Source organism: Vombatus ursinus, unplaced genomic scaffold (genome assembly GCF_900497805.2).
Source record: "Vombatus ursinus unplaced genomic scaffold, bare-nosed wombat genome assembly UNPS02014818.1, whole genome shotgun sequence".
NCBI classification, from domain to species: domain Eukaryota; kingdom Metazoa; phylum Chordata; class Mammalia; order Diprotodontia; family Vombatidae; genus Vombatus; species Vombatus ursinus.
The window spans coordinates 3,608,168-3,635,956 of record NW_020954596.1 but is presented as its reverse complement, the minus strand read 5'-3'; the positions used below and the strand labels follow the sequence as shown (position 1 = coordinate 3,635,956).

Genomic DNA, 27,789 nt, shown 5'->3' with positions numbered 1-27,789 from the left:
TCTCTCTCTCTCTCTCTCTCTCTCTCTCTCTCTCTCTCATTTTACAGGTAAAGAAACTGAGACCCAGAGAGGTGTAGTAACCTGTCAGAGATCCTGTAGCTATTAGGTAGCAGAGCCCAGATGCAAACCCAAGTCTGCTGACTTACAATCCAGTGCTCTTTTCTGTTATACTGTCTCCTCCTTGTGACGGCCCAGCTGATCAGTGGGGATACCCATTTATCCAGCTGGCCTTCAGATCTGTTACTTGCTAAAGGCACCAGGAATAATAATAATCATGATAGCTTGCATTCATGTAGGGTTTTAAGCTTGCAAGCATTTTACGTGTTTTATTGGAGCCTTACAGCAACCCTGTGAGATAGCTGTTCTAGTATTATGCCCATTTTAAAGATGAGGAAACAGAACCAGAGGATTTGTCCATGGCCACTCAGCTAATGTCAGGTTTTATTAACTCCAAGTGTAACAAACATACTATGTATCACAGCACTCCTTTGAGATGGTAGGGAATAGCCCTGGATGGGGTTAATCAGCTGGGGCAGTAGTGTGCAGAGGAAACTGCACCATAAAGGGATTCAAAACCCTTCCTTAAGCACTCTGTCCTTCCTGTCAGTCAAATAAGGCTTTTGGCCTCAAATCTGCAACTATTTGCAAGGCTAAACCAACAGATGTTAATATTTCTAATAATTAATAATAGGAATAATCCCAGTCAGACTGGGGGAGAAGAGAACCTGACAGCATCCTGGATGAAATAAAAGCACCCACCTCTAGGTCATAACAGATGAGCCACCCCGCCCCCATACCCAAGTGAAAGAACTACCTTCTGCTGCATCCAGACAGAAAGAGCCCAATGGGAACATCCCACTTCACCCCATCCCGCCCTGCTGAGTGAATGGAAATTGTGGTTATTTCCATTTACCTTCTAGGGTGGGTTTGACCTGATTGTTAGTGTTTGGTCGTTCCTGTAGTCTGCTTCTATAGTATGAAAACTTGAGCCAGTATTTTAACTTCATCCCCCCTCTTAGTTAACCCATTTTCTGGCAAACTAAATACTTCCTTCCACGTTTTTCAGAAATGTCTGAGGCAGAGCAGAGGGAACAATGAGGCCCTGATGATTTCTGGCTTTCTCTTCAGATTACAGTTCTGACTTGCCAGTCTGGAAAAGACATTGTTAAACAGCTGGAGGGAGAGTTACAAGACACAGACGTGGTGAGCCTCCGGAGACTGCAAGTCACCGAGATCTCGAGGGGAGATGTGCTGGAGTCGATGGACTCCCTGTGGCCCAGCCAAGCCCCTGCTGAAGAGCTTAGTGCTGATGGTGAGTACAGGAAGAAAAGGTGACAGTGCTGAGGAGCTGGCCTTGATGGGGAAGGACACTGGGTTGTGATCTCTTTACATCTCTATGAGATGGGCCCTTCAGCTCCTGTCAGGATTCAGGCAGGTATTCTCTTTATCAAAAAGATCAGTTTTCATTTTCAACTTTGTTTTTTGTTTTCACTCTTACTTTTTCATTATTTCAATGGTGGTAGTGACTATACTCATAGGAACACAGAAATGTAATATTTTAGAGCTGGAAAAGACCTTAGGTGTGATCTAGTTCACCCCTTCCATTTTAATATGAGAAAATTAAGGCCCAGGGAGGGGGAGGGCCTTGTCTAAGATAACATACTGAATGAGTGGCAGAGACAGGACTACAGCCACATCTCGTGATTTCCTGTCCAGTGTTCTTCCACCGTTTAAGGATCAGACTTAGAAAGAGAAGGGTCTTTTGAGGTCATCTGAGTCATCTTACATTGAGAAAACTAAGGAGGACCAGAAAGGTTAGGTAACTTGCCCAAAGTCACACAGGTAGTAATTATAATTAGCAGAGCCAAGACATGAATTCAGGTCCTATAATTCCAAGTTCAGCCGTTTCCCACTATATAACACTACACTGACTCAATTTTGTTACTCTTGGATTACCTCCTGGCATATTGTCCAATTTCCAGCCTTCAAGCAGATGTACATCTGAATCATCCATGTCCAATGGAATTTTCTTGCTTATCAGCTATATGATGATTTCATATAGCAAAGTGGGGATCGTGACTGCATGGTAAACCACAAACTGATTTTCAGTTGCAATGTGGTACATCTCAAAATATTTCGTCCTTTGTGTTTCCTGTTGTTTTGCCATAAAGACAATGAATTTCTTCATCTCTGTTAGCCTTCTGTGAGAGTTTCTTTATCACAGAAATAGAGATGTGTTGAAACTAAGGTGTTTAACAAAAACCTAAAAACTGTATTCTCATCTAAGGGCTTTGTCATTGTCTTGGAGAGTAGTAGCCTTCTTAGAATCAGAATAGAAGAGTGATTCTCTGTTGATGACTTGTTTTTCCAAATAACCCAATTCTATTGTAATATTTTAATTGATTGAATCAAGACCCAGAACACTCCAGGACCTTAGTGAAACCCAAAGTTATTCAAAAGAGAGCACCCTAACCATCCACACTGAAAAAGTAAACTGAAGGAAAAAAAATACCTGTTACCCAGATCATGCCACTGTTAGACAAGTAGCCCCTTGGAACAGTTTTTCAGTGTGTCCTTCATAGATGGGTCCTATACATGTGCAGGAGGAGGGTTATCCTCAGTCTCACTGCATGAGTGGTCTGCCCCCCAATCTCCACATTCGTCATGAGTTTTATGAGGAGGAAGGTAATGGAATGATGATTCTGTTCATGGGCAGGAGGTTGACCAAGAGCAAATGTGACCCGTTTCCTCTTATGTAAGATAGAGAAGTTGTATTCATTGATCTCCAAGGACCCTTCCAGATCTGAATTTCTATATTACTAAACTAAATACGTTTTATCTTATGTGTCACTAAAGGCATTGATCACTGAAAGGCCATTTCTGATGAACTTACATTGCAAGTTCACGAAAAACACATTTGATTTCGCAGCCAAACTGGACCGAATCTCATCCTATCTTTTTCTACTTCCACGCATTCTCAGTGACCATCCCCAAGCCTGGAATGTATTCCCTCCACACCCCTGTCTGTAGAAATCCAGTGGAAAGAGCACTGGCTCTGGAGTCAGAGAACCTAGGTTCAGATCCCACCTGTGATGCATGCTACTTGTGTAACCTTGTGCAAGTTACTTAACCTTTTTTAAGTTTGACCCTCTGTAAAACCGGAGTTGGGCTAGATTGCTTCTGACGTCCCTTCCAGCCCCAGATCTTTGCTTCTGTGGTTTTTTCCTTCAGAGTCCAGCTTAGATGCCATTTCCTCCATGAAACTTTCCCTCCTCAAACTGAAAAAACAAAAACTTTTTGTTATTCTGAACTTCAAAAACGCCAACAAATGTGAACATTTTCATATGACAAGAACAGAAAAAGAAGATTGTTTGTGAGACTCATCTCATCATGTATGGAATGTTTTTTAAATTAGTTCTAAGCTCTCCTGCTTGTCTATGTTGCCCTCTGAACCTCCTTCTGTTTTCTCTGTTCGTTTTTTAAAAATATACTTCATTAATACTGTTTTGAGGGGCAGGTGCATTGATCTTATTCTTCTTGCCTCAACGTGCATTCTTCCTCCTCAAAAAAATTTTTTTTTAATTTACCCATATAACAAGTTTATGTAGTTGAGCAAAGCAAATCCATACAAAACAAATCCATTAGCTGAGTCCAAAAATGTATGGGGTTTTTTTTCCCCTCACTTCTAGACTATCACTTATGGATCAAGAGGTGGGAAGCATGCTTCACCACTGGTCCTCTGGTCATGATTGGTCATTTAATTGGTCAGTTGTTTACAGTGTTATGGTCAGTGTGTACATTGTTCTCCTGGTTCTACTCATTTCACTCTGTGTCAGCTCATATAAGTTTCCTCAAGTTTCTCTGAAGCTGTCCCCTTTGTCATTTTTTGTAGAACAAAAATATTCTATTATATTCATACGCCAAAATTTGTTCAGCCATTCCCTAGTTAATGAACATCCCCTTAGTTTCAGTTCTCTTCTACAACAAAAATGTATATCTATGAATAACAAATGAGATCACATATATTAAGCCTTGCAAAGCTTAAAGTACCATGTAAATGCTAACTATGATGATTGATGCTGTACATATGGGTCCTTCCTTTTTGCTTTTATTTTTTTGGGGTCAGGTCTCATAGGGGTATCCCCAAGTCAAAAAATCTGTACAGTTTAGTGACCTTGGGAATTTAGTTTCAAAATGAGTCCTACAATTGTTGGATGAGTTCACAGCTCTACAAAAAGTCATCAGTGTCTTTGTCTTCCCACTTCTCCTCTAACAATTGTCATTTCCTTTTATTTTTGGGAGGTCATCTTAAAGGTGTGAGATGGAACCTCAGAGTTGTTTTATTATACATTTCTCCTATATTAATGACTTAGAGCATTTTTATATGGTTGTTGATAGCTTGCTTTTCTTTTGAGAACTGCCTATTCATATCCTTTGACCATTTATCTACTTGGGAATGACTTTTGTTCTTTTATATTAGGATTAGTTCCCTACATATCTTGAGTATCAGACCTTTATCAGCTAAACTTGCTGCAAAGATATTTTCCTAGTGAACTGTTTCCCTTCTAATTGTAACAGTATTGATTTTGTTTGTGCACAAGCCTTTTGATTTCACGTGATCAAAATTGTTGGTTTTATCTTTTGTGGTCTTCTCTATCCCTTGTTTTGTCAAGAGCTCTACCCCTTACCCACAGATGGAAAAATCTCCTTCCTTGGTCCCTTAATTGTTTATGATGTGACCTTTTAAAAATATTTAGGTTATGTACCCGTTTGAGGTTTATTGTGGTATACAGTTTGAGGTGTTAATCTAAACCTAATTTCTACCAGCCCGATTTCCAGTTTTCCCAGCTGTTTTTATCAGATAGTGAATCCTTACCCGGTAGTTGGGATCTTTGGCTTTACTGAACACTGGGCTACTATGTTCATTTACTTCTGGATCTCACGTTCCTAATCTGTCCCACTGATCATCTTTTCTAATCTTTAACAAATACAAAGAGTTTTGTTACTTACTGTTCTGCAACAGAGTGAGGTCTAGTGTGAGGTCTAGTGCTCTCTTTAAATTGTCTTAGGGGAGGGGCAGCTAGGTGGCACAGTGGACAGAGCACAGGCCCTGGAGTCAAGAGGTTCTGAGTTCAAATGTGACCTCAAACACGTAACACTCACTAGCTTGTGTGACTCTGGGCAAAGTCACTTAACCCCAAATGCCTCACCAAAAAAAAAAAAAATTCTTAGGGGCAAGGGAGACATCCATAAAAATCTCTCTCATGTTTTACCTTCGATCATACTTCCTTGTGTGTTAGACTACAAATGTCTTGAGAACAGGAACATTAGGAATGTATCTTTTTCCCACTTTTGCAGTCTCAGCACCTAGCAAAGTATCCTGCAGGTGTTAGGTGTCCAAATAAATGTTTGCTTAGTTGAATAGAATTGTGATTACTGGATCAAATCACTAGAAGATGAACATAACAACCCCTGGGGATAGAGAAGGAGAGTAAATTCCTTTCTCTCATCCCATTCCTACATTTGGATGTAGGTAAAATCAGACTACTGTGAGTGTCAAGGACAGTTCTGAAAGGGAAAGGGAATCTTACTAGAAGGGGGTACAGCTTAAGCCCAGAAGACATGCTTTGGAGATGGAGACAGAAGACGGTTAGAGTAGTAGGGTAAGTGGGTGGAATATAGGCTGATTGTAAGATTTTAGTGCCAGTGGATAGCAGTAGCACCTCTCCTACTACCCTGCTCCCAGCCTTCCTTGAGTCAGTGCTCTGCATGAGTCACCTCCCCAGGAAGGCGGCTGTATGTGATTGCCTTTGAAGTAAGGAAGTGATTACAGTACAGCTTTCTCAGAACACTTAACTGAGGGAAAGCTTTTCCCAGTGGCAAGGAAACCAAACCAATTATATCATATTCTGCTGCCATCACCCTTTACCCATCTGGCTGTGCTCAGCTAGTCCTGTAGTCTTAAACTTGTTTTCAGCCTGACATGGGTCTGTTTGCCAAAAACTTCTGACCAGGATCTTTGGATTGTTACCCTGGGTTCCCCTTCACCTTCTCCCCAAGGAATTGTGGGCTCACAGCTCGCTGGGTTAGATCCTGGGGACCCTCCCCTCCAAGAGGATCAATAGCTCTCTTTGACTCTGCCTCCGCCCTGGAGTTTGATTCCAGTCAAATCTACCAAAGCTTAGGTCGGGCTTATGGCTGTGTTTCCCAAAATGTTCTTAAGCACCTGTCTGAGCATATGACTTCCTTGCTTAGTCAACTCCTGTTGCCTCTAGGACAAAATAGAAACTCCTGTGTTGAGGCATACTCACAACTGGGGTCCCAAAGGATGGTCAATTCTCTCCTTCCTGTATGCTCCAGTCCAGCCACACTGGCCTTCTCTCTGTCCCTTACACAGAATACTCTATCACCCATCTCCACCTCTTTGTGCTTGCCACCCCACATCTGAAATGCCCCTCTCCTTGCCTCCCCCTGATAAATTCTCTTGCTTCCTTAAGAATAGTCCAAACACCATCTTCTGAATAAAGCTTTTCCTGCTAGTGCCCTCCCTCCCAAACCATTTTTTGTTTACTTTGTATATGTTCACTTTATATTTATGCTGCACATTTACATAGGTACTTAATCACTCCCACGTTAGAATGGAAGTTCCTTGTGAATAGGGATTGTTTCATTCTTTGTACTTGTGTCCCTCATGTGTAGCTCAGTTCCAGGCACATAGCAGGTGCTTCATAAATGCTTGTGGATTTATTGGTGTGGGTAACAGTGCCCATTCCCAAAAGCTAATCAGTATAGAATATGGGTACTAGGTATGGTACCTAGGCAAAAAAAAAAAAATGCATAAACGTGGAAGATTCAAAGGTACATATGAATATATGGGAAATGTAAAACACCCAAATGACCCATTACACTCCCCTGGAAAGTAAAGATACTTTTATCCTGCACAAACAACCCCCATCCCATTTGCCTTGGATTTACACACAGATTGATGATAAGGTGGGTTGGCAACTACTCCCTCATGTCTTGCCGTCAGTCTTCCAGCTATGCTTCAATTACTAGAAGAATCCTTTCAGGGAAATCTCAGTGCCCCACTCTCAAACTCAGGAACTCTTGAATTCAGGATTACTCACAGAATGACCTCCATACCTAGGAATAACCATTCTCAGGAGTGACATGTGCTCAGAAAAGGAAATAGAAAGGCCAAAGAAAGCACCTAGGAACTAAAAGTCTAGAAACTCCAGTCTCAGGCTTGCCTAGGTAGGCATAGATTGCACCCACCATTTGTTTCTCCCCCAAGTCACCATTTTCTACTCTTGGGGAAAGAGGAAAAAAGAAAAAAAATCCTCTTCCTCCCCTCCTTCCTTGCCTTGCTGCATTTTAATCTGGAAATCCCAAGGAGTGGGGAAGGATATGAAAAAAAGCAGTTAAAAATGGTAGCCTGATCCGTAGCTCATTCTTATGGATCATGAAGAGGGTAGTTCTTCTGGCACTAGTGCATCCTTCTGTATCCAAATCAACCAATCATCAGGAGGCAACTCCAGTTCCAAGGGACCAATCAGAGAAGTTCTTTGTGCCCTCCCGGTAAGCAACTAGTATGTGTGTCTGCAAGAAGCTAGAGTGCAAATCTCGTTCTGCAGAAGATGGTCTGATCCAACAAAGGTTCATGTGCCGTAATCACATCAAGTTGATTGGGGAATTCATCAGATGGATTCAACAAGTCAGGTTCCCCTCATTGCTTCTGCTGGGATATATAAGACCCCATTTTTCTCAGCTATAGGAGAGAGAATCCAATCCTGAAATGGCCCTGTAGGAAAAGGGTGAGAGTTTTCTGCCTCTGGCCCTCAGAGCTTCTTGAGGAAGATTAAGGCCATATTCCAGAGCTGCCCTTATCAGTTCTCCTAGCCATCATAATTAGCTCCTTGAGAACTGGGTCTGTGTTGTCTCTATAGGTCTGTCACCAGCAGTGAGCGCAACACTTCACATATTTGTTGAGTTGAAATAAATAGAAATAGCTTCCTTAAAATTAGATGCTAGCCATTTAGAGTAAATACCGATAAGAAGAAATTGAAAAAGAGAGAAGATGATTGAAAGATGAGAGTCACCATTTGAAGAAGAGTGTTGGAACAAAGCCTCTAGGTGGTACAGGTAGAAATTCTGGCCCGCCATGGAATGGGCCTTTCAGAAATGTCTCCTTCCCCAGTGTGTGATGGGCAGGTCTCCAGCCTCATTACTTGGTACTTGTGCTGACAGAAGAAGTCAACAGAGCTATGTCTTGCCTCTGTCCAAGTCTCACTCACTCTCTGTTGCTTTTTATAGTTTTCTTGTGCAGACCAGAGCCCATGTATAATAACCGCCTCCACAAGTTAAGTTACTGATATTAAAACTGCAGACTTAGAGTTAGCAAGGATCTAGAAATCGTCTAAGCCAACTTGCTGCCCTGTGGAGATTTAGGAGCCTGACCACTCAAAATAGGGGTGGCCGAAAAGATGGGAAGAGGCGAGAGATTATTACGTATTCTGGTAGAGGATTTTGTTTGTCTGCTAATCATTTCGAGTCATTGCTTAAGGAAATAAGGCAGATGGTTAAGGGAGGAACGTCTGATGGGAATGGGAACAGCCACGTGACCTCGAAGGTCTCCTCAAGCTCTAAGATTCCAGATTCTAAACTAAAAATAACCCCTTCAACAACATCCCTGACATATCATCTTCATCTTTATCAGGTTAAGTGACTCGCCCAGGATGAGGGGGGGAGAGGAAGAAGGGAATAAGCGTTTAGATAGCACCTGCTGTGTGCCAGGCAGTATGCTAAGCACTTTACAATTATCTCATTTGATCCTGACAACAACCCTTCAGTATAGGTGCTGCTATTCCCTTCGTTTTACAGTTGAGGAAACTCTGAGGCAGACAGAGGCAAAGTGACTTGCCCAGGGTCACACAGCTAGTCAGCTTTTGAGGCTGGATTTGAACTCAGGTCTTCCTGACTCCAAGCCAAATGCCACCTAGCTACCAGGATCATAAAATTATTACTGTGTGAAGCAGTATTTAAATTCAGGTCTTCCTGATACCTAGTCGAGTGCTCTATCCACTATGCCAACTAGCTTCTAGCTACAATGGGCTAACCTCTGACTGCCTTATTTCCTTTATGTATAAAATGGGAATAATAAGAACAGCTACCTTCCAAAGTTGTTGTGAGGAATGAGATAATATATGTAAAATGCTTTGCAAACCGTAAGGTACAATGTAAATGCTAGCTATTGTTATCATGCTTAATATTATTATTGTAGTAGAAAATATCACAGGTTTTAGAATGAGTTGAGATCAGTTTGCATACTGGTTCCAATCGTCCCTCTGATTCCCATTTTCCCCCCCAGCAAAATGGAGATGATAATAAGACTTGCATTTCCATATGTGTTTCCAGTGATGAGCTCACAGCCTTATTTAGTGTCCGGTTCCATTTTCAGACACCCTCCATCATTCTGTTGTGCTCAAATCTGCCTTCTTCCAGCTACTAAACTCTGGCTCTCTTCCTGCTCAGAAGCTAGAGTCAATAAGCACTTTCTTCCATGTACTAGCCCTTCAGACATTTGAAGGTAACATGATTGCCGTCTTTGTAAATCTTCTCTTTTCCGGAGTGAATATTCCTAGTTCCTTCAGCTGTTCGTCATGTGACATGGTTTCTAGACCCAGGCTGGTAGTGTGCCTTCTAAAGCAGGGGCCTTGGAGCTGACCACAGTGCTCCATGAGTCATCCAACTAGGGCTGAGAATGTTGTCTTCATCTCTGATAAAAACGTACACAGGCCTAGGACAGAGCCACTGAGCACCACTAAAAGCTGACCACAGCCCGACACAATCATAGGATTTGGGAGCTGGAAGAAACGGCAGAGCTCATCCAGCTAATGATATTCTTTGATATTCTGGCAACTAGCTCTGAATCCAGAAAATGATGATTATTGTGTACCTCAGTGTCTCTCTTGTCTTACCCAAAGAATATCTGAGAGATTGTTAGATGCCTTCCTGAAATCCAGATGCACTATCTTATAGTGTTTCCTTGGTCTCCCAGTCTGGTTACTGTATCAGAAAAGGAAGTGATCTTGAGCAAGGAGTGCTTCTTAGGAAGTCAGAGATAAAACAGGTGTTATGAATAAACATAAGGTTTAATGGACTTGTGCTTTTAGGGCCCTTTAGCCTCTGAATGCCCAGCCTTGCCGGGGCTGCCTGAGTAATTGTCCCACTCAGAGCCTGAGTGGTAGGAAGCCCAGAACATACACCTCTCTTTTCCCCTGCCAAGGGACACGGAGTAACAAAGTTCCCAAACCCTTGGACGAGACCACACTATGAGGCAGTGCCAAGTGCTGCTAAGCATGTTGCCTGCCTGCCTGCCTGCCATTCAATGTTGGACAAAAAATTACTTGCTCGGACTGAAGGGTCTGAGATACTCCAAATCCAAGACTTGGGGACAGGGTGGCATATGGTGAACAGCTGCTCTTCTCCTCTTCTCCTTTTGGTGGCTATGGAGCAGCCCTGCTTGTCTACACACCAATCCTCTGGTCTTCCCCTTTTGATCTCCCTCACCTCTGCCACTTCCCTTCCTTCCCCCTCATCTGACCTTTTACCTCCTCTTCTTGCCCAAGAACAAGATACATTTTTCTTCCTTAGAAATGCTAAGAATACCTTGTTTATTCATAGAGAGTAAAGTTCAATCCTGACTGCAGGTAGGGCCTAGGATTATTTCTTAGGATTCTTTGCCTGGTTATTGGTTGTTTAACCGTTGTGACCAATGTGATGTGTTAGTCAGCTATCTTTATGGTCAGACTATTGACTTGTAAGTGCAAACATCAAAATTAATGCCAAACTAGAAGAATAAAAATAAGAAAAAAATATGCCATTCAAGTAAAATAACTCCATCCTGACCTATTTAAAGATGTTATGGACACCAAAAAATGGGAAATGGATGTAGGAAAGAACATTGACACTAGTCATATAACAATTCCATGCATGAAGATGGAAACATTAGCTGTCCTGAGAAGGAGACCAAAAGGGCCTAGAAACTGCCTGTCAATAAACATTCAGTTTCCTGAAAGATCTCAGCCAAGGACACCCCCAGCTTAGATCCTGTAAGTCAAAGTCTAGGATGTATTAAGTTGTAAAGTTTTATGGAGAAGGATAGCAGAAAAGTATGAGCCATAGCATTTCATGAAATAAGAAGCAGTAAAGAGAAAACATGTTTAAAGGATGTCTGGTAAAGACCCGGTTAAGCAAAACAATCTTAAAGGTATTGTAGGATGAAACTGGAAGGAGAACAAGACGCAGACAAAGAATGTAAAATACGAGAAAAGATTTTTAGTAACCTTGGGGAGCCACGACGGGACCCACAGGAGCCAGGACACTGCCCTGCTCTGTGCGCAGGGATTCGGTTTTATCAGGACATCTTCCAAAAAGTGTGCAAAGAGAAGGCCCTTGATAGAGTTGACATGGTGAGGAAGGCATTCAAGGAGTGCTTCTCAAAGGTGTTGCAAAGAGGAGGAGATCCCGAAGGCTCGGAAAAAATCATGGATCTTATTGCCACCAACATAAAGTGACTGGGAGGATACCAATAAGTATTGACCTATATACACACTTTCAGACTTTTATAAAATTTTCATGAGAACAGTATACACGCACAAGAAGGGCATTCTTGTTGAGGGCATTTGAATTAAACCAGGAATCTTCCACAGTTTTATTTCATAGTAGACTACATCTTTACAATAGCACAATTGACAGAAAGATGTTTAGAATACAAGATCCCTCTGGCCTTACTATTTGTTAACCATTAAAAAAACCTTTGATTCAGTAAAGCAGAGATGGCAAACACCAAGACTCCTGAGTGCCCCACACCAGATTTAATGTCATTGGGAAATATTTAACAAAATAAGTAAAAAGACAATAGAATATAGGTAATGTTAATGTGATTTTCAAAGGCAATATGTGCCCAAATTAGTGCCCTCATTTCTATTTGAGTTTGACACCACTGCAGTAAAGCAAACCACCATTTTAAAGGCTTTTCTCCAACAAAGTATCTCTTGTGGACATGTCAGAATCATACAAGATACCTTGAAGACACAAAGATACCTCTTTTAAGATAACAGAGATAACTTTGATCAGAGACTGTCTGCATTAAACAGAGGTGTTTGCTCACCAAATGTGTTTGCCACTGACTCTATCCTATCTAACTTGGGAGTAAAATTAGCTATATCTGAAAATCACCTAGCTCAATTTGGATGCAGGGCTGAAGTGGTTCCCAGGAGATTTCACATAACAGAAATTTCTCAGTAAAAATATTACTGAGATTTAACATAACTGCCCCCATACATTCTGTGTTCCAGCCAAACTAGGTCACTTGCTCTTCCTCACATGACATTTTGTCTCCATCTCCATGCCTTGTACAGTCTGGTCCCCACTCCTGCAAAGATCTCTTTCTTTGCCTCTACCTCTGGGGATTTCTGTTTCCTTTCAAGGCTCAGCTCTGGTGCTACCTCCAACATGAGCCTTTCTTGAACCTCCCAGTTGTTAATGTTGTTGCTTCTGCAAATTATTTTGCATTTACCTGGTATGTATTTTGTAAGTGTTATTGTACTAATTGAATCAAGCTCTGGACCATTGCAAAATGTCCTAAATCAGATTCATAATTACTTAATTACTGTTGATTATGCTGATGAATCTGTGTGCCTCAAGTCTCTCCTCACTCCAATCCATTCTTCATTCAGCTGCCAAAGTGATTTTCCTAAAGTGCAGACCCATTGGGGCAGCTAGGTGGCGCAGTCAGTAGAGCTCCAGCCTTGAAGTCAGGAGGACCTGAGTTCAAATCCGGCCTCAGACACTTGACACTTTGACACTTACTAGCTGTGTGACCCTGGGCAAGTCACTTAACCCCAGTTGCCTCACCAAAAACAACAAAAACAAAACTAAAGTGCAGGCCCAATCATGTCACCCCCATATTCAAGTAAACTCCAGGGGCTTCCTATCACCTCCAAGATCAAATACAAAGTCCTTTGTTGTTCAAAGCCCTTCATAACCTACCTCGCACACACACAAACACACACACACACCCCTTTCCAGAATCCTTACACCTTACTCCCCTCCATGTATTCTTCCTCCTGTGACCCTGGCCTCCTGGCTGTTCGGCAAACAAGACACTCTCTCAGCTCTGGGCACTTTTGCTGGCTGTCCCACATACCTCCTTATTTCCACCTGACTTCCTTCAAATCCCATTTAAAATCCCACCTTCTCCAGGAGGCTGTTCCCAACGCCTCTTAATTCTAGTGTCCTCCCTCTTTCAATTATTTTCTGCGTTTTCTGTACGTAGCTTGTTGGTACTTATTTGTTTGCTTGTTGTCTCCCTCATTAGATTCTGAGCTTCTTGAAGGCAGAGACTAGCTTCTGCCTCTTTTTGTATCCCTAGTGCTTAGCACAGTGCCTGGCACATAGTAAGCTCTTAATAGAGGTTTGTCAACTGATCAATTCAAAAGAGTTTTAGTGATTGCTCTAACTCTTCACACAAGAAAAATGAGTGATTGAAAAATGCTTTTTGTCTAGACTATGGCATGCAGTGGGATGGACAGCCTACAGAGCTCATCTATTAGTGTGTATATCAGAGACAGAGAAAGCAAAAGGCTAAGTAGTTAGTAAGTGAGGTCCAGAATCAAACAGAAGAGATTGGGCCAAACTGCTTTTGAGCAATTGCACCATTCTTTAGTGTCTCCAAGCTTGAAACAAGCCCATTTTTGACCTTAGTGTCTTTCCATTCTTCCTGATGTTATATGTTTGTGAGTCATGAAATACCACAAACTCAGAAGAATTAAGGTTGTGTATTACCCAAAGGGTAATAGAAAAGAGCATGCTAGGCGTGAGTAGGCTGCAGCACATTACCAATGAGGAAATACATAAGGGAAGTGGTGTGAAGGAAGTCATAATAAAAATATATGCTCAGAAAAAAAATAGTGGATTGGTCCTGCAGCGAAAAGTGAAGGTGAAAGACGACCAATGGACAGCCTAAATGTTCTGTTGCTCTCCCTGCAGTGTCAAGAGAATGAGAGGAAGGTCCTAGCACATTGGGTGGAGCCCCTGTGGCAAATTTGTTGGAGATTGTAGACAAGCATTGTCCAGGCTGGACAGACACAGATGGGTTATGATATGTATCATGAAGGGAATTACCCCTCTTGAGGTAATCACAGATCTATTAGAGTTTTAGATTGGGTGAAATACATTTATTCCTTTGAGCTCAAGAACATCTGTGAGCTGATGCCATAGGATTTAGAGCTAGAAGGTACCTTACAGATCATCTAGTTCAATTTCCCCTTTTTTTAATAGAATAGAGAACTGAGACTCTGAGAAGTCATAGGGTTGACCTGAGGTCTCCGTGTAATGAGGTCATACAGGTGATGTGATTTGCCCAAGGTCACACAAGTTATAGGTGGCCAAGCTAGCATTTGATCCCAGGTCACTTGACTCCAAATCCCGGGCTCTTTCCAGTACACCCCAACCATACATCCCCTATCATCCCCATGGTAGCCTTGCCTTTATGTCAAACATGGAATTTCTGCATTTCTCCCTAGCTGGAACTGTAAGCAAGCAGATCTGGAGATGCTAGGCCCTAGAAGGTGGCAGCAGCTGTGATGATGGTGTCCAAGCCTATGCCTGGCCTGCCCTTCCTGCTGGGCTTCTCCTTTAGCAACCCCACAAAAGCTGCCTTTCAATGAAGCCAGACATTGGGTTACAGGAATGACTATGCCTACTCTCAACTTCCAACAATGGGGATCAGCAGAGAATGTCTCCATGTGAACTAGCTGTCCCAAGCTGATTTGGATAAATTGGCCAATAAGAGACCTACATTGGTCTATGAAGAACCCAAGCAGATCCCACCTTCTGACTTCATTGCTGCATGTGTGGCCTTTGACAAAAAGGTGTTGAAATTTGATACCTATTTCCAAGAGGATGTCCCTTTGTCTACTGAGGAGCATTATAGGATCCGAAAGGTGGTCATCTGTTATTACCTGGAGAATAACAGCATGTCAGTCATGGAGTCTATTGTGGAAAACTCTGCAATTCCTCAGGGCAGATTCATCAAACTCCAGAGACTGCCCAAGAATAACCATGGAGACCATTACCACTGATAACGGAGAACTGGGGTATCAACATCACAATTTATGGGGAGACGTTCTTTATTATTGACTATGACCCTTTTACAAAGGTATTTTTAGAGAATCAAGTAATTGAACTAAATCCACCAGAGAAAATGGCTTTGGACCCTTACAATGAACTCTGGAAAAAAACCTCTCCACATGTATGTTACCCCATCAGACTTTGACCAATTTAAATAATTTCTGACCTTTAGTAAAAAGGTCCTCCTATTCTGTTCAATTTGGGATGACACAGATAGCATGTTTGGAGAGAGTCAAGCCTATATTATTCATTACTGTCTTGCTGATGACACAGTGGAAGTTTGAGAGGTCTATGGACGGAATGATGGATGAGATCCTTTCCCAGTCCTGATGAAGCACCAGCACTTGCCCAAAGTCTTAGTGGAAAATTCAAGGAGAATTCTACAGAATGAACCAGTGGCAGGCTAGGACTCTGTAGTGGTTTGAAAAAAAAGTTCAAGGAATCAAGGATCTTTCTTCCTTAACTGCCCACTGTTTTTACTTCTCACCATCACAGTCCAACCATCTACCAGGAAACCAGCCCATATCTCTGCCATTTGCCCTGTTGCTGATCCCCACCTAAAATGGAAACCCTCTATCCTGGACCTTTAGAGACCATGTGCTCTGTCTCTGGGGAATCTGAGCTTTGGAACTGCACCTTCGGACTGGGTTGTTCTGATTTGTGGGCAAGCGAGTACAAAATATCTAAACCACTATATGAAGCTGGCTAGAGATTATACTTCACATACCATCCAGTCATCCATATGAAAAGAGGGTCTGTCCCAACCTCACCCCACCCCTGTTTCCTTCCTACCTCTTGCTCTGGAAACAGTAATCAAGTCAGTGTTTTCTTTCCTATTGGAATGCTACTGGAATCAGATGCTCTATAGGTCCACTCACCATCCCTGTGATTGGTCAGGTCAAAATTCCCTTTTCTGCCATCACTCCCCTTTGTGTATTTCCTCTTATTAAATAAATGTAGCTTCTTGAGGGCAAAAAAGAAAGAGTGAAAGAAAGCAGGTCTATCTAAGCTAGGAGAAGTGAAAGTCATTCTGGCAGGCTTAAAAAGATGTGAAACCATGGTGGTGGGCCAAAAGGGAGAAGGAGTCCAGTTGGGAGATTCCAGGGGGACTTCAACCCTGGCAGTTGACTCATGGTGGAAGGTGGGCTTCCTCAGGCCATACATTCACTATACTGTAAGAGTAGAGCCCACCTTCCCCAATCCTGCACCTTTTCCCTTTGAAACTCCAGGTACATCATCATCTGAAACTTCGTCAGTGCAGGGCTCTAGCAGCCCAGCAGCCTCGCTGAGTCAGTGGCCAGCTATGGCTGTGGCTCAGAGAGCCCCTGGACTATCAATGTGTCCTTACTTCTCCCCCAAAGACCACAGAGGCAGGGGGCAACCAGGGCCAGGAGAGGGGACCCATCCCGCTTCCTCTTCTTTGCTCTCCTTAAGCTCTGATTAACAATCTGGATCAGGTTAATTAACTGTGACAGCTAATGGAGTAAACACTGAAGCAAAATATCAGGAGGTACACATTAGCCAAGAGACTACAAATCCTAGAAAGGTGCTGACTTGGGATCCAGATCCCAATCTGAACCTAGAACTCAGAGGTGTCTTAGAGATCATCTCATCAAATGCCTTGATTTTGTAGAGGAAGGAAATGAGTCCCCCAGAAGGAAAGGGTTTCCTTAAGGGTCACACAGGTGGTAGAGAACATTCCAAGGTTTAGGGAGGGTTGGCAGCAAGATATGATCACAGCTCCTCCTCTGGCCTCACGTATTCCCTTCGTGGGGAAGATTGCCAAATCCTGCTGATGTCTGTCTCTGGAATAGCCCCCCTTCCTCTCCATTCCCACAGCTATTATACACTCATTGAGACATATATTACCTCTTTCTATATCTAAACATTCACAGTAGTTTGTTTCTTATGACACTTATCACTTTGGCTGAAGATTCCTGAGCCCATGACAAAGCACACACTCATCTCCCAGGTCAGCTAAAGAACAAATAGGACTTGCAGAGAGAGAATCCTGAGGTTTGAAATGTAACTCTCATGGGGTAGGCTGTGGTGCTAGGAAATGCTCTACCTGCCCACTAGAACCCCAGCCTTAAGCAACAGGCTCTTCCTATCAGAAGCAGGTAGGGTCCTTTTAGACCTGTCAAATAGTTCCAGCCTGTCTTCCCACTACCCACAGAGCACGAGCATTAGTACTGAATCAGCATTGGAACAGGTTACCTACATATAACCCACCCCTGCTGGTGTCCAGCTCTACCCCTCCTAGCTCATTGGTATGTCAGCCAGAATATCCCCACAGGGGATCCGATAGGTAGGTCAAAGCCAGGTTGTCCAGGACCACCAACCCTTTGACCCCATTTCTCTCTAATGGCACTAATAATAATTCACACTTATTTGCACTTTAAGGTTTGCAAAAGACTTCACCAACATAAATGCACATCTTTGCATTTTTTAAAATTGTAGTTAGTGGAGCAACGAAGTTCCATGTAGAGAATTTTGTTTTACAACTAATTAAACCAATATACCATTCCACTTGTCTAGGATGCCCTTCTCTCAGACAATCTGAATCCTACCCATCCTGAAAGCATCAGCTTACTTCTCACATCTTCCATGAAGCCTTTCGTGACTACTGTCACCCACAGGAATCATTCTTCCTCTCCATAGAGCACAATTGGCATGCATCGTATCCTCTTTCCATATGTGTACGGTGTCCAGCATTAACTGTTCATGTTCTTAGCATTCTCACCTAGACTGTGAATGCCTTGAGGAAAGGAATGGGGCATTTTCGTCTTGTCTCTCCCTCAGCCTCATTTGGCCCTGGCCCAGGCCTGAAGTAGAATCTCAGTTAACATTGTTACTGCCTAGCTGGGGGCCAAGGGCTTGCAGAGACCTGAGTTTCAATCATGCCATTTATACTCACCGGTTGTGTAATCTAGAGCAAGGCGTCTGCCCTCTCTGAACTTCAGTTTCTTCATCTATAAAATGGGGAATAATATCATATTGTTTTTTTGAGACTGAGCTTCCCTTTTCACCAAGGCTGGAAGTGCCGTGGCTACTCGCTGACCTGGCCCCAGTGCTAATCAGTTCATCAGCCTCAGTCTCCCCAGTAGCAGGGACTACAAGCATGCACCACCATGCCCAGCCTGCCTGCTTTCAGAAGCAACACTTGACGGATCCAAAGTTTGGCTCCTTAGAGGGTCTTGCTTCTTCATGTCCTCATACAAAAACTTTCATTTCTTGGCTCGGCTGACATTCAGCCAGAACTGCCTTTTTTCACGCTCTGAGAAATGGAGGCTTTGTCTGAGGATGTGAAAAAGCCAGCACTTGCAAAGAGCAAGGATTCAGACTTAGTGAAGTCTTTGTCCTCACAGTGGGGCATGGGGCTTTGGATTCTAAGGAGGATCCTTAAGGCAAGAAAATTTGCCAAAAGCAGTGTCCTATTATGTCATCCTTCTCTTCCCAAATCTTCTCTGAAATAGGATCTGTTCACACATACTTCCTTCTATCTGTTTGTCTCTGATCCTCCTTTCTATTCTATTAAAAAGAACTAGAAAAGAGATGTGGGCAACCATGTATCTCTATGAGCCTCCCAATCTTGGGCTTTTATGGAAGCTGCAACCTTGACTAGAGAGACTTAAATTCCCAAATCTCGTCCTTATTTATGCAGAGATAGCTAGTCTTTTCATAGGCGTTGCTATAGGGATAATAATATATCTTATATTTTTATCTGTTTTCTAAGTATCAAGTATTTATCACACACCTGCAATATATAGGACACCGTGCCAGGTATAGGAATCTACCGTGAATGTCTAGCCTCAGCTTTCAAAGATAAATTCTCTTCTAAAATTATGGTGTATAATCTGAAGGACATATGTACAGGACATTGTTTTTCCATTGAATTTAAAATTTTTCTTCTTGAAGGTTGTCCATTTATTTCCCAGAGCAAACAGACCCTATAGTTTACAACATTAACCTTTTCTTTTATGCACTTGCCAAAAAATCCAGTCACCACCTTACATACAACTTGCTTACTTGAAACTCTGAGTCATTACTTAGGCCATTCTTCCCATTTCATCTCTGTCAAATCATGGAATCAAAGCATCACAAGAGTCAGAAGAAACTTTGTGATCTCATCTTGTGCAGCCTCTTCTTGAGCCAGAGTCCCCTCTATATCATCCCTGACAAGTGGTCATCTAGCCTTCCCTTAAGGACTGCAAGTGACAAGGAACTCACATCAGAGTCTCCCACAATGGGTCATTCCTCATTGTTAGGAAGGAGGCAGCTAGATGGCTCAGCAGATAGAGTGCTAGGTCCGAAGTCAGGAAGATCTGAGTTTAAATGTGGCCTCAGACGCTTACTAGGGGTGTGACCCTGGCCAAGTCACTTAAACTCCAGTAACTTTAATCCACTGGAGAAGGAAATGGCAGGTCACTCCAGTATCATTTGCCAAGAAAACCCCATGGACAATACTGGTGTGCTCTGGTCCATGGGGTCGTGAAGAGTCAGACACCGTTGAATAACTGAACAACAGCATCATTAGGAAGTTTTCTTTCTATGGAACTGAAATCTCTCTCCACAACTTCCCTCCGTTGCTTCTGACCAACAGACCTTCAGATACCTAAAGCCGGCATTTATGCTCCATCTCCTTCAAGACTTTTCCTAACTATTCTCTTCAAAACTCACATCAAAACATCCTTTTTAAAAAAAATTCTTCCTTCAGAAGCCAGTTTCAGATACACCTCTTCTGAGAAGGCTTTCCTGACTAATCCTATGTGGTGGGTCACAGCAGTCATTCTAGCAACAGGAGTGCTGGCAGAATGTGGGCAGGTGATCATTAGGCCTGTTACTTCCATCAGGTCTTAGGCTTTGTGGGAAAGGACTTTGCCTTTTGTCCTCCTTCCCCCTCCTTTGGAAGCATCCTCAGTGTTAATACAGGATTGCTCATTCCTGGCAGACAGATAGATCCAAAGGGATGAGGGAAGTCTGAGCTGATTGGAGTGGTTCATCCTAGGTGACTGGAGTGGGCTACGTCATTTTTGCAGATGATCTTCTCATTGGTTCAGGACTGCTAATCTTCATCCTCTGCTTGAATTTCCATCGAGTTCTTCCTGTACACTGATCTCTATCCCTCCCCCTCCCAGTATGTTCTTTTACCAACTTCTTGGAGCATGTGAGATCTCAATAGAGCCTACCCAGGCCTTGGTTTTGCTTTCTTTATTTGCTGAGTGTTCAGGCACAGACAGATAGATGTCGGGGCCTTCCTTTGGGGATGACATGCCCCGATGTCTCTCTAGAGTGGTTTTTATGAGGTATCCTGGAAGAATTATGGAGCATCTGCTCCAGACAGCTCCAGCTCCTCCTATAGGTTGTTATTAGGATCTGGGAGAGGTGTACTCCAGCCTCTTTCCTCATTAGAAGGGAAGAGTCTGAAAAGGGGACCGCTTGGAGCAGAATGCAGAGCTTCTGTGGCCAGAGCTTGACTCTGCCTCCCTTCCCGGCTCTCACTTCTTCCAGCAATGTCCTTTTCTATTTATAAATAATGCAGGCCCCCATAAAAAGCTTGTCATTTCTCCTTGTGAGCTGTGCTTGCATCTAGTTCATTGATGTAATTGCTGCTTTTAGCCCTTAGCTTCCAGCTTGAGCATCCCTGGCCTCATTCCTCACAGCAAGTTCCTTCCTGCTCCCCCCACCCACCAACCCCCCATTTGGCTCTCTCCTAGTTCCTCTATCTCTGAGGGAAGGCACAGCACCTGAGATACCTCCAATGCTTAGTGGAATTGGTTCTCCTTTGCTAGCTCCTAGGCGTTCTCATTTCTGGGCAGTTGTATACATTTTAGAGGAATGTTGATAAAGAAAATGTGGAGTCTCTGAAAATATAAGGAGTGGAGCCAAAGGGCTAGGAGAAAACACGGCCCTTTTACACCCATCTCACCTTGCTCCCTGACTTGTTATATTGGGAATGAGCCTGCAAGTAGAGTTAAAGCCTGTATACCACCCAAAAATGGTTTTATAAGGAGAAAAAAAGTCTTGAAAAAGGAATTTGCTTAGAGACAAAGCAGTTCCCCCAATTCCAGTTAACCTCGCCCCCTAGAGATGGCTAGACAGTTCACATAAGGTCAGACCAAAGCATTTCCAGAAACTCAGATCACTACTGCTCTCTGGACCCCTAGAGAAATGACTCCCAATGTTATAGGTGACTGCCAAGGCCTGTGAATCCTCAAGCCCAATACAAAATGACAAAGTACTGTTAGCTTCTGGGGGAAACACTGCTGCTTAGACTGGGGATGGAGGGTGGACTTAGGGATGAATTGGGATGAAATTGTTCCTGAGAACCTTTGTCTTGTGCATTCTATGCCCAAGAAGAGAGCTTGACATACTGAGGCCGAAGGATTACTTCCCTCCATTTCCCGCTGCTGAGGTTCAGCTCCTTGACCATGAGACCCTCTTTTCTGGCCCCACCACTTCCCCGCTTCTGTTTATATCTACTATTGCCCTTTGTGTTCTTGAAGATGAAGCTACAGATAGTGATTGTTCTCCACCAGTCTGAGTAACTGAAGAAACTGATTTGTGACCACAGTGAAGAAACTAATTTCTGTGCTGCAGGCACAGAGACTGTCCTTGGGGTTTCAGATTCCGCCCCTAGTTACAGGGCCTGGCACTGTTGATGACTCTGCCTTTGTCTCAGAGCCTGGCCAGTGCTGGAGAAGCTGGGTGCCAGTTGCCTGGTGTCACATCATTAGGACTTAGGATCGTTCTACTGCGGTCTGTATAGAAAGAACAAAGAGAATATAAGAAACATACCCCACCCCACCCCCAACCAGGGTCAGCCACAAGGTCTAGGATTCTGTCTCCAGTGAGGACATTGTGCTATATATAGGTTTGGGAGAGAGAGTTGGGATAATCACACTGTATGATATCAACCTCCAGTATAAATGATGTGTGTGCTTCAGAAACACATCCCCATCACAGTGTGCTTCAGTGGAAAGAACCCTGAGTTAGGAGTTATAAGGCCTGGGTTGTACTCTTGTCGTGGGCTTTCTTTTTTTTCCAGGTATGTACCTTCTTTTTTTTAAATAGTATTTTATTTTTTCCAATTACATGTAAATACAATTTTTAACACTCACATTAAATAAATTTTGAGTTCTAAATTTTTCTCCCTCCCTCCCTTCCTTTCCTCTTCTTCTCCCCCTCCCTAAAATGATAAGCAGTTTGATACAGGTCATAAATGTGCAATCATATAAAATACATTTCCATATTAATCCTGTTGTAAAACAGGAAACAGACTAAAAGGAAAAAAACATGCTAAAAAATAAAGTGAAAATAATATGCTTCAATCTGCATTTAGACTCCATCAGTTCTTTCTCTGGATGAGGATCGCATTTTCTGTCATGAGTCCTTTGGAATTGTCTTGGATCATTGTATTGCTGAGAATAGTGAAGTCATTCATGGTTGATCATCACACAGTGTTGCTGTTACCCACAGGCTTTCCTAGCTTTGTGACTGTGAGAAGATCACTTAACCAATGAGGCAGAGAAGTGATGGACTAGAGGTGCTCTCTGAAATGTGCAATTTCAGACATTACATTGTATAAATTTGGTTTGCTTGATTATATATATTTATTACAAGGGAGGACTTCTGCTTGTTGAGGTTGAGTTAGTAGAATGAAGATGTTAGAGATGAAGAAAAGAATATTGATAAAACATTAAAAATATACAAAAAGCAGAAAATTTCAGAGATACAAACAGGGCAATTTTGTTACTTCTATAATAAATTTAATATATTCTTTTTAAAAAAGAACAGACCATGTAGAATAAATTCATGGTTTTATATACAATCATCTTTTTTATTTTTCTTTGTGTAATGAAATGTTCATTTATTATTAAGTTTATAGTAAAAAAGAAATTGTTTTAAAAACGCATATAGAAGGGGAGAAATTACTTAACCTCCCTTAGCCTCCAAGTGAGAACAACAATATTTGAACTACTTCACTTATAGGGTTATTGTAAGGAAAGTGCTTTGGAAACTTTAAAGTGCAGTACAAATAAGAATTTGGAGAAGGAAATGGCAAACCTCTCCAGTATCTTTAAGAAATTCCAAATAGGGTCATGAAGAGTCAGACACGACTAAAACCGCTGAACAACACCATCACCAAATAAGGGTTATTATTGTAACGTGAATTACCCACTGGATCCCGGAACCCCCTTTGCTAACCACCCAGCTTTGCATGCAGAGGATTTGTAATTACGTAAATATAGATTAAGTCCTTATCCCATGCATTCTCTTCCAATAGAACAGGCAAGAGCCATAAATCAAATAGGAAATCATATAATGAGGACAGAGTAAGTAAATAACAAGAGAAAATCAAGTAGCAGAGTCATTCTCAGCCTTCCTGTCCCGGGCCATGAAGGGGTGGCATTTCCCAGTGATAGCAGGGAAGGGAACATTCCTTGGATAACTCCTGCTTCAAGGTAAGGAAGGATAGCATCATGGCTGGACACCTCATAAAGCTTTGTTTCCCAACAACTGGTTGTGCCTCATAGCTTCTCAGATGGTCCCTCAAAACTCCCTTGGTATGGTTCTGCAGTGTCTCCATGCTGTTCTGCGCCGCTTCTGAAGGAACCTTTCCTCTGTGTTTCTGAAGCTGCCATTCATTGCCTCTCTGCCAAGCTGCTGCTGACATCTGTTGGAGCAGCCATCTGCTGTTGTAGTTTCTTCTTCCCCAGGGAAAGGGATGTGCTCAGTTCAGGGCACCACAATTTAAGAGGGACATTGATAGTAAGCTGGAGAGCATCCAGAGAAAGGCAACCAGAATGGTGAAGGGTCTTGAGACCATGTTGTATGGGGCTCCGTTCAAGAAACTGGGGATATTTCATTTGGAGAATACTCAGGGATTGGGACGGCCATCAAAGGCTCTTTTTTGAAGGAGAGGGATTACAAAGACTCATCTTTGTGCGTTCAAATCTGTCCTCAGACACTTACTTGCTATGTGACCCTGGACAAGTCACTTAACCCTGTTTGCCTCAGTTCCTTATTTGTACAATGAGCTGGAGAAGGAAATAGCAAACCATTCTAGGATCTTTGCTAAGAAAACCCCAAATGGTGTCATGAATAGTCTGACACGGCTGAACAACACAAAAGAAACGTTTAAGATGCAAAAGATTCATAAATATACACAAAGACTTAAAACATGTTGCAGTAACTCCCAATTCCTTCTACACTCTCCAAGGAGGTTAATACCTGAAACGGCAAATCATAAAACATTTTGGGGGACTGCTAAAGAGCCATTATAGCTTCACCTTATCTTTGCGCTGTCTGCACAATTCCCACAAGATCATTTCATCTGGTGAGTCGGGCCAGGGCATGGGCTCAGCCTCCTGTAATTGATCATCTTCTCTGAGAAGAAGGTAAAGGAAGAGAACTATGTCTGCCACTGGTCAGTTCCTGCTGAGGGATTCAGGAGCTGCCATCCTCTCAAACTCATGAGGTTGCCTCCCAACCTAAGAAGTCCGTTTCAAGTCGCTGTTTGGTCATTTGTATTTAAGGAAAGAAACACAAAGCAGAAGAGGCAGCTAAGGCCTTGAGATCCTCAATGAGAATAAGCTCACCTAGATGAATACATACTCCTGCCATGTATCCACAGTCACCATATATGTCAGAAATGGTGAGTGGGGGGAGATACCCTTTTGTCTGCCTCAGGTTCCTCGAATGCAAAGTGAGGGTCATAATAGCATCTGCTTTACAGGATCTTCAGATGATCAAATGAGATAATATTTTTAAGGAGCTTAGCACATGTAAAAAATGATGAAGGAGATGGTTTCAGATAAACCTGGGAAGACTTATATGAACGGATGCAAAGTGAAGTGACTAGGACCAGGAAAACATTGTGCATAGTAACAGCAATATTGTAATGATAATGAATTTTGTGAAAGACTTAGCTACTCTGATCAAGACAATGATCCATGACAATTCTAAAGGACTCATGACCAAAAATATTATCCAACAGGGCAGCTAGGAGGCACAGTGAATAGAGCACCAGCCCTGGAGCCAGGAAGATCTGAGTTCAAATCTGGCCTCAGACACTTAATAGCTGTGTGACCTTGGGCAAGTCACTTACTCTGGATTGCCTCAAAAAAAATTAGTGCTTATCTCCAGAGAACTGATGAAGATTAAGCATATTTTTTCACCTATTTTTGCTTTTTTTTTTAGCAGCATGACTAATATGGAAATAATTTTGCCTGACTTCAGGTGTATAATGGATATCGTATTGTTTACCTTCTCAAAGGGTAGGGGAGGGCCTGGAGGGAAGGAGAGAATTTGAAACCAAAAACAAATAAATGAATTTAAAAATAAAAAATTAAAATTAAAAAAAAAGAATTTAACACAGTTCCTAATATGTTTAATAAGTTTTAAATAAGTGTTTAGTAAGTTCTCGCTTCCTTCCCTTTCTCCCTCTCACCATTCTTAAGGTCAATTCTTCTGGCTCAGTGGTCAGCCTTCTTTTGATACTTCCCTCTTCCCTGCTGCCATCACAGAGATCAAAGTATCATTGCATCATTCCAAAGCACCAAGGCCTTGAGTTCCAGATTCTCTCCCTCCTCTAACCTATCCCCCACTGATGGAGAAAGCAAGAAATACAAAACACATTACAAATATGAGTCACGCAAAACAAATTTCATTAGCCATGTTCTGAAGAAGAAAAAAAAAGAAAGAAAAAAAATGCTTCAGGGGCACTCCAAGTCCATCAGGTCTCCATCTGGAGGTGATTGGCATTTTTCTTGAGCTGAGTCTCAAAAGGAGCCAAGGAAGCCAAAAGTTAGTGGTTAAGAGGGAAGGCATTCCAGGCATGGGAGACAGCCAGTACAAACGCTGAGAAATTATGAGAAATGGACTGTCATGTTTGAGGAGCTGTAAGTAAGCCACTCTGCCAGGATTGTAGAGGGCAGGGAGGGGAGTCAGGTGTTAGAGAAGAATGGGCCATGTTATGAAGAATTTTAAATGCCAGACCTAGGATGTTACATTTGATCCTCAAGGTAATAAAGAGCCATTCAAGTTAATCAGTAGGAGGGTGACATTGTCAGACCTATGCTTTAGGAGAATCACTTTGGTGCAATGTGAAGAATGGATTGGCATGGGAAGAGACTTAGGGCAGGGAGTCAAATCTGAAAGCTGTTGTAATAGTCCAAGTGAGAGGAAATCAATGGCCAGGCTTGGATGGTAGCTGTGTGAATGGAGAGAAAAGAAGTTCTAAGTGGCTTTTTCCAAGAAGTTTAGCTTAGAAGAGGAGGTGAGATGTAGGGTAGTGCCTGGAGGGCATCATAGTATCTATTGAGGATTTTTTAAGGCTAAGGGAGACTTGAATGTCTTTGTAGGTAGCAGAATAAGAACCAGTTGGATAGAGATTGGAAATTAGAGAAAGACTGGGGATAATAATGGAAGCAATCTGCTGGGAGAAAAATAGGAGGGGATGGGATCAAGGATAATACATGTAGAAGAGCTTGCCTTGGTAAGTAGATGGGCCTCTTCATCCCCAGAGGCTGGCATGAAGGACGTAGTTGAGAACAATATCGGAAGGATGTGAGATGAGGAAGGGAGAGGAGGGTGCTCTTGATAAATAACCTCAACCTTTTGGCATTCTAATCTATTTGGACCCATCACAGATGGGCCATCAGATTTTGTTTGATGTTTGGTAACTTTGAATAGAAACTACATTGACCTCAACCAAGGTCTGTTTCTGTTGGTTATTTTATTATAGGAACTGAAACCATCTTCATTAAGTTCTTAACCTAGTAGCCAGAGACAGTTTAAACTATTGTAAGTACATTCCTCATAATTCAGTTTGTTTACTACTTTTCTTAACTGATAAAAATATTCAAATTGAAAGGGGGCTCTACAATTTGAATTGAAATATAAAGTTGGGGATTTGTTATACTAATCGAGTTGCCAACCTGAGACAAAGAGTCCCCAAATTCCCCTCCACCAGAGATGTCAAACATGGGCCCACAACACTCTCACATGTGGCCCAAACCAGACTGAAATGTCATTTGGGAAGTAGTTAACAAAATAAATAAAAATACAATAAAACATAGATAGTGTTACTATATAGTTTTCTAAGTCACGATGCTGACAGCAGGGATTCTTATGTATGGTTTAGTGTCCCCATTTCTATTTGACTTTGACACCATCCTGGATGCGCCTGACAACTGGCCACTTAAATACGTCAGATAATTGTCTAGAGGAGTAATCATAGAGGAAGCAGAGGGCCATTGTACTGCAATGCCACAGTAGTAGAGATGAGGGGACAGAAGGGAAGACATGTTTATTAAGTGCCTGCTGTGTCCAAGGCACTGTGTTAGGTGCCTTATAAATATTATCTCATTTGTTCCTCCTGACAACCCTGAGATGTAGGTGCAATTTTACTGTTGTTCCATTTTACAAATAAGGAAACTGAGGCAGATAGTTTAAGTGGCTTGCTCAGGATTGCAAAGCTAAGTAAGTGTCTAAGGCTACATTCAAACTCAGGTCTTCCCTATCCTAGGCCCAGGGGGCTATCCATTGCACCCTCTAGCTATTTAGATGCATGCAGTGAGCAGACATAGG

General features: G+C 42.4%; 1 protein-coding gene across 2 annotated transcripts in view; it reads left to right on the top strand.

Annotated features, from left to right (window-relative positions):
- M1AP (meiosis 1 associated protein) overlaps nt 1-27,789 on the top strand; it is a 121,731-nt gene that overhangs the window by 42,443 nt on the left and 51,499 nt on the right. For both annotated transcript variants that reach the window (XM_027836219.1, XM_027836220.1), the window contains one exon: nt 1,129-1,312. In XM_027836219.1, coding sequence (XP_027692020.1) covers nt 1,129-1,312 — 184 coding nt within the window. The remainder of the gene's footprint in view (nt 1-1,128; nt 1,313-27,789) is intronic.